The sequence below is a fragment of the Gobio gobio genome (assembly GCF_949357685.1).
Source record: "Gobio gobio genome assembly, chromosome: 4".
NCBI classification, from domain to species: Eukaryota; Metazoa; Chordata; class Actinopteri; order Cypriniformes; family Gobionidae; genus Gobio; species Gobio gobio.
The window spans coordinates 22,814,949-22,830,086 of NC_137100.1; the positions used below are offsets into that span (position 1 = coordinate 22,814,949).

General features: G+C 36.9%; 1 protein-coding gene across 1 annotated transcript; it reads right to left on the reverse strand.

Moving 5' to 3' along the window:
* Window positions 1-2,965: 2,965 nt before the first annotated feature.
* lix1 (limb and CNS expressed 1) lies at window positions 2,966-14,904 on the reverse strand. Its single transcript, XM_079815829.1, has 6 exons — window positions 14,530-14,904; window positions 10,549-10,712; window positions 6,775-6,915; window positions 5,830-5,925; window positions 4,215-4,292; window positions 2,966-3,934 (listed from the first exon to the last, which is right to left on the reverse strand). The coding sequence occupies exons 1-6, from the start codon at window positions 14,570-14,572 to the stop codon at window positions 3,551-3,553; spliced, it is 906 nt and encodes a 301-aa protein (XP_079671955.1). The 5' UTR covers window positions 14,573-14,904; the 3' UTR covers window positions 2,966-3,550.
* Window positions 14,905-15,138: the final 234 nt, after the last annotated feature.

A 15,138-nucleotide genomic window follows, 5' to 3' on the forward strand; every position in this document is an offset into this window, starting at 1 on the left:
TGTGGGACATATGTTAGAAATGTTAATGTCAGAAATATACTTTTTTATACCAAAGAATAAATATACTTATCTTATTGATTTGAAATTTGACCAGTCAACAACTGCATTCAAGTAAATATCAACAATAAATGTATACGTTAGCTCATAAGGCTGCCTGAACACATACCGTACCCTACAAAATGTATCACTAGCTATTCAATAGGGAGTGTAATCTCTGTTTAACTTGATTAATATGCATCAACAAAGTAGTGTAGCTTAGTTGACGTGAATTAATGGGGGATTGGCGGTTTTCTCCATCACTTTTAAAGTTAATGGCCTAACGTTAATTTACCCATCTCGGGGCTCGGGTAGTCTATCATCCCGGGTTCGTAAAACTTCCGAGGCTGTAACGTTACATGTCCATTTTTAAATTAGGAAACTTACCGGTATGTTTATAATTCGGATAGCACGTGAGGGCACAATTATTCACAAAGATGAATAAACACGACGCTCGCGTCGGGCACACTTCATCTTAAAGTTCACTGTACATTAAACTTCTTTGTAGATTAACGTTACATGTAAAACATAGGGCAATTGTTTTCGACACAGATGCTGTTTGCTAATAACGGATGATTCGGTTCTTTAGCAAACTCAACTCGAAGTTATATTAACAGCAACGCGTAAACTCTTTAACCACCATGACTGCAGACAGCCTAATAGCTCTATACTTTTCAGCAAACGTAACTAAATTGACCAATGAACAAATATTTCACAACTTACCGTGTATCATCAGACTTCGAGAAAATGTTCCGTTGCTTTCCTCTGCGCGCCATTAAGACCCCAGAAAGCATGCGCATAGATTGCCTGGCTTCATGGAGTAAGTTTTACTTGCGTTTGTCATTTTTTGCATTAGTCCATTAGATGACAAAACACTAAGTAAATATTACTTGGGCAGTTCCATTTGAATTTACTTATGTATTTAAGCACAATAAATTAAAATGAAAACTCAAGTAGTTTATTGAATTAAACATGACATTTTGAAGTAAAAAGACAAAATAGGATTTGTTTGTAAAATATACTTCAATAATGCTATCTTTATTTACAAGGTCAAAAAATCACTTTTTACAGTGTACGTTTAAAACCGATTGTACATTAAGCACTTTGACCTCCTATGAGATTTTCTCACACAGACATCAAGAATCAGCCTATAAATCTCAACAATGGTTACATGCTTCATACCGCAATGCATTCTGGGAGCCATGGATGAGTTTTGCATGATGCACCCAGAATGCAGTTAACTTGTTGCAACTTGTATGCTTGTTAACTTGCATTTACAAATCAAATTTACAATTAATACTAGGTTGGTCCAACAATTGTTGAACCAACTTATTCTGACCAGTTAAGCCAACTTTTTTGCATTTAATTGTCCAGTTAACTAAAAGATTATCATTAGTCAAAATGTTTGTGAGTTAGATTTTTTACAGTGCATAAAGTTAATAAATCAGGGCCCAAGAAACACAGTTTGCAGTGCCATTTAAAATCTTTATCACAATAAGCCATCAAAATGGATTTGATTTGTGTGTCTCTCCATCTGTCTGGTTACTAATTCAATATTGAAACAGGAAATATGATTTTCGTTCCCTTTGGTCAGCCTCAAATAGCCATTGTATGAAATAACTCTAATGCTCTCAATCTCATTGTCATTTCCTATCAGCCCAAAGCCCGGAATGGTGTAATTTACATCTCATTGTCCTGAGAAGGAAAAGAAAGGAGAAAGTCACGCTTTTCAATTTGAAAGCGAGCATTTTTTTTTTTTCTCAGTAAATTAAAGAAAGGCGGCTACCGATGGCTTGAGCCCTTTAGGTGCCTGACAATCACTGAATCTGGAAAATTGCTCTGCCTCCCTAGAGTATCATGTACTCTCTAAAACAGCCAGAGACGTCATTATCCCACTCCTTTTCCCATCTGTAGGTCGACTAGATATATCATACCTCAAAGAGCGAAGAAAAAAAAACCCTGCAAATTGGCATGAGTGAATGTGTGAAAGCAGTGCATTACAGAGACGCTCTCTTGTTGTGCAATTAGATAATTTATGCAAAATCATGCAATGAAAAGTGATTCAGGGTGAATAATTATGAGGTCTTTGCAGAATAAGATTGTGTAGGATCTGCAGATGAACAGATGATTTTAAATGAGGAGAAAAAAGGCAAAAACACCTCTCCTCCAGCGAGGCTCTTTTGTCACTATGGGATCTTATTGCTTGTTAAGCTGCAAAGGGGAGAAAATAACAAACTTAAAGCCCAGTTCAAGTAGAAGAAAATTAGAAAGGGGTAAATTAGCATCTTATATAACATTATCAATTCCCACTAACAGCACTTTATGAGGACACATACCCATCATTGCTGTAGCTCAAGATTTTTTGGTTTAGGTTCAATAGTCTCCTAGCAACCACAGTGATGAAAAAATAAAAAATAAAGTTGAGCAAAACAAGAACTATTATGGCCTAGTTTTTGTGCACATCTTTGTATCCATCCACTTAATTTGTCACAGTCATTCCTGTCATTTTCTGTCATCAAATTTAAAGTAGTAAAGTGCAATGAATGTATGCACTTTATTTTAAGGTGTCATTGTTACAGCGTAATTATATATTTAAGTACTGAGTAATATTAATTAAGTACATTTACTTACTATAGGGTTAGGGTTTGGTTTAGGGTTAGTTGCATGTAATTATGCATAATTTACTGTAGTAACTACTGTACATGTAACGTATATATATATATATATATATATATATATATATATATATATATATATATATATATATATATATATATATATATATATATATATATATATATATATATATATATATATATATATAAAACCATAACCATCACATATAAAAACAAAATCACATAAAAAGCTGCATAAGAAAGAGTGACAATCATATTATGCATTGTAGTCATCACAGGAAGCCATTGTTATTGACATTAGTCCAGTTTACTCAAAACATTGCAAATAGATCCAACATTTAGCCTACAGAACTTTCACAATTGCTTCTACAAAACACTCATTTTAATTATCAAATGTTCAATAGAAGCTGATTAGGTGAGTGTGCATTTGTTTGGAATAAAAAATGAGCTAATCACAATTCCAGTCAAGGGCGTGTAATGAATAACGACAGTGCTGTTAGCGCGTTGTCCTGTTCAATTAGGAACACGGCACTTCATTGCAAAAGTACTGAAACAGCGTCCTCTACTGGCAGACTTGCAGAATAACAAAAATAACGACAATGCTAAGTCCTTGTGCTATACAACAACTTATAGTTGTAGTATCTAAACATTTGTAAAACTAACACCCGCATGTTTATTTTTTTGTTAAATTATCACATGTACAGAACATCTCTACTTGCATTTGTGTGTGTTAGCTATATGTAGGCTAATGGAAATAAAAAATGGGCTTATGTTATGAAAAAAGCCTATAAACATCTATATTGATACCACATGAAACACTTTTTTTTTAAAACATAAAAAAGTACAATATGTACAGTATATAAATTATCTCTCACAGCTCACTCCACTGACTCTTCATCACTCCCCTGAGAGTGAAACTGACCGTGCTCTGAAGGATCAGTCATACTCTCCTCCAGACAGAGTCCCTCTTGAGCGTAGTACTCAAATTCAGTTTCTTCTCTCCAGGACATCTCCTCACTGTGGTAGCCCTCCAGATCCTCAGCATTAGCGTGACTGAGAGCTAAGCTCAGGATTTCCTTTTTCTCCTTGTAGAAGCGGAGTTCCCTGCCGGTTCGCCGGGCCTCCCCCAGCTCCTTCACGGCCAGCTGCAGCTCTTGTGAGAGCAGGCCAGGGGATTGCTGCTCCTTCTGTAACCAGTCCAGCGCCATGTGGCTGCGCGTACGTTCATCCACATGCTGCTGTGAGTAGTAGTGGATCACGTCCTATGAAAGAGACAATTAAACAAAAAATAGAAGGTGTGGCGTCAAATTGACAGCATTGGATCTATAGGGACTTGGGAACAGGCTTTTTTTTACTAATGCCAAAAAGCAAAACCCAGAACCCTGGCAACCTCATAGCAACACGCTAAAACACTCAGAACTCCTTAGTAACTTCATGGAAACACCCTGGCAACCACAGCACCTTAACATAATGCTGGTGAACTATGCACAGTATTACTCACATTTTCTTCAGAAAGGATTACAAAAAACGACTTATTCTTACCTGACGGGTACATCTCATCTCCCGAAAAGCCTTCAGAGTGCCATTCCAGTGCAATAGTTGAAAAACTGTCATTATTTCCTATAAAAAAATTATAAACAACAGACAAAAGAGTTCATATTATAACTAATTCTATAACTAAAAGGCCTACAGTTTGTGTTGATATGTATAGACAAAGATACATTGCCGGAAGCCAGTGATTCATTTATAAAGTTTTAAATAAGGATATTTTCTTACAAAAAAAAAAAAACATCGCTTCTTCAGAAGGCATTTATTAACCCACTGGAGTCGTATGAATAACTTTTATGATGGATGGATGGATGCGCTTTTTGTAGCTTCATAAACTTGGTAGAAAAGCTGGGTAGAGCCAGAATAATATTTAATATTGTGTTCAGCTGAAAGAAGAAAGTCCTATACACCTAGGATGGCTTGAGGGTGAGTAAATTATGGGATCATTTTTATATTTTGGGTGAACTATATTTCTTTAACCTGTCAAAAATATTTGAGGCAAATTTTCAAAGTATTAGGACATAGCATTTAGGTGTGTTTACCAGAGTTAAGAGGTCTACAGTTTGTTGTGATGACTCTTAGAGCCATCATCACGATGTTTATTTTTGAAACGTGTTGAACATATTTAACACAGTATCGTGTCTAAACAGATGTGTATTGCTTTAGCACTTTCTTCTTCACTGACGTCATACTGAGGATTAGTGTAAAGGGTGTGTGAAACAGACCCCTATTGTGCACACAGTGTGGAAATTATCAGTTTTTTTCTATACACATGAACTCATGCTCATCTATAGGCTCTGGAATGCATCGACAAGTAGATTTTGTTTAGTGTTTTTAAGAGAAAATGGTAGTCTTTCATAAAATGAAGAAAGCTGCTATATATCCAATTTTCACACGTTTGACAGATGAGCAGCATGAGTAAAGTTTTGACTGCATAAAAATAATTTATAGCTACTATGAAATATTTGAATGCCTAATTATGGAATTATAGTTATCACAAACTAGCTGAAGCTTTCAAATTTCAAAGAGGACGCAATAGTCCCATAAAGATATCGATAAAGTGGTTCATATGACATAAGTTATATCGTTTTGAGTGACAATTAGACCGATTTTAAGTCATTATTCACAGATAATCTTCCATTCCCATGAACTATTAATGTAAACGGAACACTGATCAGTGTCACATGTTCCTACAGAAATCATTCTATGCTGATTTGGTACTCAAGAAACATTTCTTATTATTAACCATGTTGAAAAAAGATGTGCTGCTTAATATTTTTGTGATTTTCTTATTTGAAGCTTGAAAGCTCCAGTCCCCATTCATTGTCATTCCAAGGAAAACCGAACATCATTCAAACTTTATTTTATGTTCCACAGAGAGCAGAAACTGACAGAAAGTCATACAGATTTAAAATGACATGAAGGAGAGTAAATGATTATAGATTTTTGGATAAACTAATAGTATCTTAACCAGAATATTTTTTTGATCTACCAGCTTCGCTAAAAGTTCCAGCTAGACCAGCAGCACCTAACCAGCATAAACCAGTCTGGACCAGCTGGTCTTTTCAGAAGGGTAACATAAAGGCTGTTTGTTTGTTTTTTTTCTAACCTGAAATTCCAGCATGGTTCTCCCAGTGTTCAGCTCCAGCATGAGGCAGTATGCTCCTATACTAGTACCGGGGTCAGATGCATCTGAAATGTTACCCTGTGAACAGTGGGACACAATGACTTACAGACGTGTCATCACTCAGCCCGAGCAGACAAATACAGAAGGAGGTCTGGGTTTCATTAGACACCCCTTTGCTTTGTAATTCAGTCGGAGCAACTTGTCTTTATTGTTGGAGGAGAAAAGGCCATGACTGTAGAGGATAAATGACATGAGAGTGAAGGGAGACCACACATGCACACACACACACTCCCACAGAAATCTTGGCAGTTACAATCAGGTTTGGGTGAGGGAGGGTGGCATGACTTTTTTCCTTGTAGAGTTTTCTTTTTTTTTTTTGGTACAAAGCCAATTTATCATTAGAATTGCTTCTTGGCATTTCATAAGGAATAGAGCCAGTGCAAAGACATGGATCTATAACTACAGTGGGTGGCCTTCTGTACGTCCAAACTATACAGTTTCTATAGACTGGAAAGCTTTAGAGCTGTATACACAAAGAGTAATCTACAACTGAGCAAGTATGTACCAATGAAATTTGTTGCTACTGTTAATAGCGTATTCACTACACTGTAAACCCAAATAGGTTGGCAAAACTCTAAAGGTACTACCTATGAATTTTGTTGCTACTATTAATAACGTATTCACTACCCTGTAAACCTGAATAGGTTGGCAAAACTAAAAAAAATTGAGGCAATCGGTAACATAAATATTTTTATGAAATTTTAAGTTTAGGTAAGCAGAATTTGCAGATTTTTATTTTGTACTCATACATTTTAATTGTTCTTTCTTAATCTGTTTTATTCAAAAGTCCTAAACATCTTGTAAATCTCAGCAGTGTGGATGGCAAACTCGATGATTTGTTAATAATCAGCTTATAGTGAGACTCACGCTGGTGGTGCTGACGGCTTCTTTCACGCTGCGTGATATGAACTCAGGAGTGATGCGGCGGCAAGGCAACTCATTAAATGTGGAGTTCATCAGAGCGATACGAGCTGCATCACGTCTGGCCTCTGCTTTGCTGTAGCAGTACTGTCAGAAAGAGAGAGGCTTTTAATTTACCATCATTATGAAATGCTGAAATATGATCATTTGCACTGATTGGGCATTCTTTAGGATCTCTTTTCTTGATAACATAAACACTCTAATTGGACTTCAAAGGAATAGTAGGCCCTACACCCCAAAAAAAATGATACTCAATAAAAAAGAGCAGCCAGTAGGCCTACAGCTTTCAGAATATCTCCTTTTTTGTTGCACACAAGTAAGAAAGTCGTACAGGCCTGGAACATGAGAGTATGTAAATGACAGAATTATTATTTTAGGGTGAACTAATCCTTTATGTTAAACTAGTCCGCAAATGCATATCTTAAAGGGTTAGTTCTGTTAATTCCTCACCCTCATGTCGTTCCAAACCCATAAGACTTTCATTCATCTTCGGAACACGAATGAATATCTTTTCAATGAAATCTGAGAGCTTTCTGTACTCTCCATAGACTCGCAACTACAACTTAGATACTTCAGTTCACCAATGAGGTTCACTCTCGTGTGTTATGCAGCATGTTTGAGCCTCCGCAAGAACCAATGAGGTTCATTCTCATGTGCCACACAGCACGTTTGAGCTTCCGCAAGAACCAATGAGGTTCATTCTCGTGTGTTATGCAGCACGTTTGAGCTTCCGCAAGAGCCAGTGAGGTTCATTCTCATGTGTTATGCAGCACGTTTGAGCTTCCTCAAGAACCAATGAGGTTCATTCTCGTGTGTTATGCAGCACGTTTGAGCTTCCTCAAGAACCAATGAGGTTCATTCTCGTGTGTTATGCAGCACGTTTGAGCTTCCGCAAGAGCCAATGAGGTTCATTCTCGTGTGTTATGCAGCACGTTTGAGCTTCCTCAAGAACCAATGAGGTTCATTCTCGTGTGTTATGCAGCACGTTTGAGCTTCCTCAAGAACCAATGAGGTTCATTCTCGTGTGTTATGCAGCACGTTTGAGCTTCCTCAGGTTCATTCTCGTGTGTTATGCAGCACGTTTGAGCTTCCGCAAGAACCAATGAGGTTCATTCTCATGGGTTACACTGCACGGTTGAGCTTCCACAAGAACCAATGAGGTTCATTCTCGTGTGTTATGCAGCACGTTTGAGCTTCCGCAAGAACCAATGAGGTTCATTCTCGTGTGTTATGCAGCACGTTTGAGCTTCCTCAGGTTCATTCTCGTGTGTTATGCAGCACGTTTGAGCTTCCGCAAGAACCAATGAGGTTCATTCTCATGGGTTACACTGCACGTTTGAGCTGCCACAAGAACCAATGAGGTTAATTCTCATGTGTTACGCAGCACGTTTAAACTTCAGCAAGAACCCATGACGTTCATTCTTGTGTGTTAGGCAGCACGTTTAAGCTTCAGCAAGAACCCATGACGTTCATTCTTGTGTGTTAGGCAGCACGTTTGAGCTTCCTCAAGAACCAATGAGGTTCATTCTCGTGTTATGCAGCACGTTTCAGCTTCCGCAAGAACCAATGAGGTTCATTCTCATGGGTTATACTGCACGTTTGAGCTTCCACAAGAACCAATGAGGTTCATTCTCGTGTGTTATGCAGCACGTTTGAGCTTCCGCAAGAACCAATGAGGTTCATTCTGGTGTGTTATGCAGCTCATTTTTTGAGCTTCCGCAAGAACCAATGAGGTTCATTCTCGTGTGTTACGCATCATGTTTAAGCTTCAACAAGAACCAATGACGTTCATTCTTGTGTGTTACGCAGCACGTTTGAGCTTCCGCAAGAACCAATGAGGTCCATTCTTGTGTGTTACGCATCATGTTTAAGCTTCAACAAGAACCAATGACGTTCATTCTTGTGTGTTACGCAGCACGTTTGAGCTTCCGCAAGAACCAATGAGGTACATTCTCGTGTGTTACGCATCACGTTTAAGCTTCAACAAGAACCAATGACGTTCATTCTTGTGTGTTACGCAGCATGTTTGAGCTTCCGCAAGAACCAATGACGTTCATTCTTGTGTGTTATGCAGCATGTTTGAGCTTCCGCAAGAACCAATGAGGTTAATTCTCGTGTTACGCAGCACATTTGAGCTTCCACAAGAAGCTATGGATTTGCTTAGCTTGAGGTTTCTCACATGTCAAGCAGATTCAGTTGAGCTTCTGTTTATGTTTAAATGTGAATAAAATCCTAAATTAAATATGTTCTGTGAATAATGTCTCTTCAGAAAATTTTGACTAAACTGCTCAATTTATATGGATTAGTTTTACAATCTCTTTATTTACTTTTTGAATCTTCAAAGTGGTATACGTAGCTGTCTAAGAAATCTCTCAGATTCCATGCAAAATATCTTTATTTTGGTTCCAGAGATGAACTAAAGTCTTACGGGTTTGGAACGACATGAGGTTAATTAATGACAGAATTTCATTTTTGGGGGAACTATCCTTTAAATACAGAGCCACAGAATGCCTAACCACATCACAAGATTTTTTTTTAGATTATGTCTGTGAACCACAAACACAGTTTAGGATAGCACTGCTGATATTAGTTTCTGGAATTGTAATATTGCTGAAAACCTTTACTGTCCAAAATAATAATTAGGCTATTACATTTACAAGCAGTGCTGGAATGAAGATGAATATGTTAGGATTTCTGAAAATAAAAGGGAAAGAGAAAGCAGAAATATATGAGAGCAGTGTTTTGAGGATATAAGATGTTGCAAAAAAGTTCTGGGCTATTGCCCAAAAACACTGTAAGAGATTGTAGAAACCCTTAGGACCAGTGATCTCTGTGATGGTTTACAAAGCTTTTGGGACATGCAGCCCAGGTCTTTGATCTAAAAGAAAACTGCTGGAACTGCAGCTACTTTGTGAATCAAATAATCAGTATACATTGTGAAAGTATTTCCCATGTGCTCAATCCCTGATCGATGATGATCATTTAGATAATTTTGATAATTTCCTGGTGTGCTTCATTCTCTCCAAAGAGCAGCAGCTACTGAGTTTTTCCCAAATAATAGTAATTTCAAATAGAAACCATGGTAATAACATCAGAGGTTTTGATCCTTTTAAATGGAAATTTGCAATGGTGTTTTTCATGTATTATAATGTCAACTTCAGATTGCTTTTTCAAAGGAAGGATGGTGTCATAGTGATGTCATATTCTTTATAAAAATACCCATGATTCCTGATTTAGTTTAAAATAGTTCAATCATAGAAGCAAAAACATTTTCAGAATAAAAAGATCTGTTCCCAGTCATGTCATGCACTTCCCAATGACAAATGAACAAATAAACTCATTTATTTTCAAGATTAATTTCATAGAACATTCCATTTGAACTGAGGTAAAATGCCACATGCTGATTTGTGGCTGGCAGAAGTAATTTAGCAAATAAGAACCACCTGTTGGCCCTCCTCATTTTCACACAAGAGCCTCTTCTTTTATGGCTGGATTGAATAGTACTGATGAGATGCTGTTCAGAAAGACTCTGGAGCTGATTTAGTAACGGAATAAAGCTAGAATTGTACCAAAATTAAGGGATTAAAGTTAATTTTAAACAAATCTCTTTCTCTAATAATCAAACAAATCACATAAGAAAGAAAGCCTGTATGAATTTATCCCTTATAGTAGGCCTACATGCCAAATAAAAATGTAGTGGAATTTCAAATTCTCAGTTACCTTAAAATTTCCGAAGCAGCTGCCACCTGGTAAGGTGACGTAGCATATGAAGGGAGGGCTGGGTGAGGGAATGGACTCATAGACTACCAGATTCTCTGTCTCCATCATCACCCCTTTCACTTGTTTCTGCTCCCAAAACTTGTGAAGCATTCCCACAACATTCACTAAGCAGGAAAAGAAGGAGAACCTTTAGAAATGTAATCACATTAAATACATATTGATGTGCACACTATGCACCACTGCAAGTAAGGAAGTATGATTTCTCTCACATACTTGCCAAGTCACCTATTGTTATTATTAAAAGAGATTTGGTTTCTCTCAAAGGGACACACACACACACACACACACACACACATGTTTAGACACAATGGTTTTTATACTGTACAAACAGTATATTCTATCCCCTTACACTAAACCTAAATCTACCCATCACAGAAAAACACACAAACCCTAAAAAAAATCAGCATTTTTACATTTTCAAAAAACATAATTTTGTATTATTTATAAGCTGTTTTCCTCATGGGGACCAAACACACACACACACACACACATTTACATTTGATAATTTAGCAGACACTTTTTTCAAAGCGACTTTCAAATGAGGAGAGCAATAGAAGCAATCAAACCATCAGCAACAATATGCAAGTGCCGTGAACAGTCCCAGTCAGCCCAGCACAGTACACATAGCAAGGTTGTTTTTTTTAAAGTATATAGAATAGTAAGTGTTAGTATTGATGGGTCAAGTGTTGCAGGAAAAAAATCTTCATCTCAGATCTTCATCTTCAGCATCTTCAGCAGTTTCTTGAAAATGGCTAAAGACTCAGCAGCTCGTGTTGAGGTCATTCCACCAGCTTGGAACAATCAGGGTAAAGGTTCATGAAAATGATTTTGTGCCTCTTTGGGATGGCACCACAAGGCGCCGTTGACTTGCAGAACGCAAGCTTCTGGATGGCATGTTTCTATTCTGTACTAACTGTGGTAGCACTTTATTTTGATGGTCCCTTTTGAACATTCTGTTCACTATAAGTAACTTTACACAATGTTAACTAACTCTCTTTAGTAGACTGTCTGCTAACTCATTGTGTTGGTCTCCCAACACAAATTCTACTGAATATAAGTAAATTTGCAACTACATGTCAACTTATTCTAACCCTAACCATACCAGTCTACTAACACTCTACTAATACTCTACTGAGAGTCAGAAGACATGCAGGTGCAATGTTACTTTTAGTCAACAGCGAATGTGTAAAAGGGTCCATCAAAATAAAGTGAAACTCAAACTGTATTCAATCCCCTACCCCTAAACTTTTTACATTAAAAAAAAAAGAATTTGTCCCCACAATGTAGGGTTTACAAGGACCACACACATAAAACTGTCATTATTTAATATTTAATCACGCCATCGTTCCAAACGGAATTTTCTTTCTTCTGCTGAACACAAAAAAAATTTCTTGTTTTTTTTTTCTTCTTTCTTTTCTTCTGCAGAAGAAAGAATCTCATATAGGAACGACATGATGGTGAGTAAATTATACATTTTCATTATGAGTGAACTATCCCTTTACGATGATTTGTGATGAATTCCTATTGTGTATTTTATTAAAATCTTATCTGTTTGCATTCAGTCTTTTATACCTCACAGATCACTAATGAATTGCAGAGGTTCAGTTGTTTATAATGTCTAAGAATCTAAGTGGTTACATAAGAGGTTTTTGACTGCTGTGTTTATTGAAATTGTGCCTGTTAATCAAATAAACCAAGTTCAGACAGTGTCATTGCCAAACTCTTGTGATGAAAGTTACAATTTTATACTGATCTATGGCTCTGATACGCAGATCTAAGTCACACGACATGTTAGTCGTAATCATTGCAACAGGCAAATTAATGTTAAAGAGAATGATTCATCATTCAGCATTTACAATAAAAGACTTTTCTCTTTAAAGTCTGCCCAAAAATAGATTCTGCCCAATTGGCTTGTCAGAGTGAAATTCAAACATGAAGTTAAAATCCGCAGCATTTAAAGGGATAGTTCACTAAATGAAGATTCGGTCACCATTTCTTTTTCTGTCTTTTTTTTTTTCTCTCCATACAATGAAAATAAACCAAAACGACACTGGGCCACACTGATTTTTATGATATGGACAAAATTCACTGAGATGTTTTGTTCCACAAAGGAAAGAAAATCATACAAGTTTGAAATGACATGAGGATGAATAAACGATGACAAAATAAATGGTGAACTATCTTTTTTTAGTGAGAAGTGACATGGTGTATTTCCTAACATAATATACATTTACACATTTGGCAGACACTTTTATCCAAAGCAGCCCACATTGCATTCAAGGTATACATTTCATCAGTTCATGCAATCGAACCCTTTCGAAATTGAACTCACAACCTTGGCACTGCTAGCGCCATGCTCTACAGTTTGAGCTACAAGAAGGCTTCCCATAAATTTTTATTAACTTTGCAGAATATTTTTAAATCACTTTTATGCTGTACAATCATAGAGCGACACAAGAAACCAAAGATAAATAATATTAATAATTTTATATTTGTTCATTGTAATTTTACTGTAGTCATTCCAGTACTTAAATAATTATGCTTGCATTGTAACGTGTCGCTGTTAAAAGACAATTGTTTACCTCCACGTCTGTCTTTCCATTACAACATCCACTGTAACATCAGTGTGACGGCTGTCCGGCATCAGCACATGGAATCATTTTCCTAGCAAAGCAAACAGGTGTCCATGGACTCACACATCAGGGAGTTGTGGTGTGATTTCAGTGTTTCACACCCACAGTAAGTGCAATGTTTGTGCAGTCTTGCTTTAATCAGCTCAAGCATATAAAATACACCCCCTCTAAAGGGGTCAGCAATAATATTGAGAAGGGGAACCAAAGGTATATTTTTGTAAAAAGACCATGTATGTGGGAACACATCTTTGTTTTTACAGCACGAGATTTTCCAGTGTTTTGTTTGTTTGAAAGAGTCAGCTGCTGTGAGCACCGCCCAGTCTATGTTTGTATGGTTCAACAGACACACTACGTATAAGGCCAATGTTCAGCTGCCCCAAAATAAAATACAACCAAAACAATTACAAAATATGCACTCTTCAACAATATAATTTTTTTAAAAAACTATAATGAAAGAAAATAAAGAAAATAAATAAATGCCCACAAATGTTTGAAATATTGTAATATTGTGATATAGTAATATTGAAATAGTATTACAATTGTTTTCTATTTTAATATATTTGAAAAATATAACTTATTCCTGTGATGGCAGAGCTGAATTTTCAGCATCATTACTCCAGTCTTCAGTGTCACATGCTAATAGGATGATCGGGGGCTCAATAAGCATTTTTATTATTATCAATGATATATTTGTAAAATAATTGTCATACCTTTTTTTCAGGATTCTTTTGAGAAATAGAAATAATAAAAGAACAGCATTTATTTAAAATAGAAACGTTTTGCAACATCATAAATGTATTTTACTGTCATTTTTGATCAATTTAATGCATCCATGTTGAATGAAAGTATACTTTCTTTCAACGACAAAAAAAAAAAAAATCATACTGACTCCTAATTTTTCAACAGTATATCAGTATAAATATTAAATTCTAACAAAGAATAATCAAATCAACATATCTACTGACAATCAGAGAAAATTGTCATTAGAGCAAGACTCAAACCTGCAACTGCACTTTAAACGAGAAATACTCATCATGAGCCCTCTCTTCATATTCACATAAAGGAGTTGAGCCACCCTAATACTGAAACCCCAGAATTGATCTAAAGCCAGCCATTATTTATTTCAAAATAACTTTTTGTTTTACACGTTTGACCCAACAAGAAGTTGCCCCTACACCTTTCTTATCTATGCGATGCTGCATTGATTCTTCATGACAGTAAAGAACATGAAGCACAAGGTGAATGATCAGAACATCCACACTTTATTACTTCTGCTCGTCTTACTCACAGTCTTTGAAGGTTCTGTCATCATCAGAATCTGGTCCAGACATGATTTCCAACTACAAGTCTCACACGTCCTACAGCAATCCTCCTTCTCCGTCTCCAGCTCTCACATGCTCTGGAGAAGTTCAAAACATCAGTTAAGCAGAAAGGGTGAACATGAGGAGGTCCCCTATTAGCCTTCTCCTAGCCTCCAGAGCAGTCTGTGGAGCCCTATTACGCCGGCCCCCGGGGGTTCTCTTCAGTGGCTGGCCCACCTTTTGTCAAGGGTTGAACTAATTAGCTGTGAGGTTGGTTGGTTGTTGCACTGCACTCCCTTACATTCACACACACTCTCACCACATACACACTCTCACAGCCTGTTGCACACTCCCACTCGACTGAGTCGACTAAGCCCTGGCCCAGGAATGCAGCCCCCTTCTCCATTCATTCACAGCATGCCACTGCCTTCTCCTTCACAACACGCTTTACATATGCAGTGCCCAATTCACTAAGGAAACGTCCAAGATGGACAGCAGACAACTGCTGACTGTTTTATTGACCACTTAAATAGCTATTTAACGTAACAGGATCCTGAATCTGATGGGGGAAAAACATAAAAAAATTATAAATCATA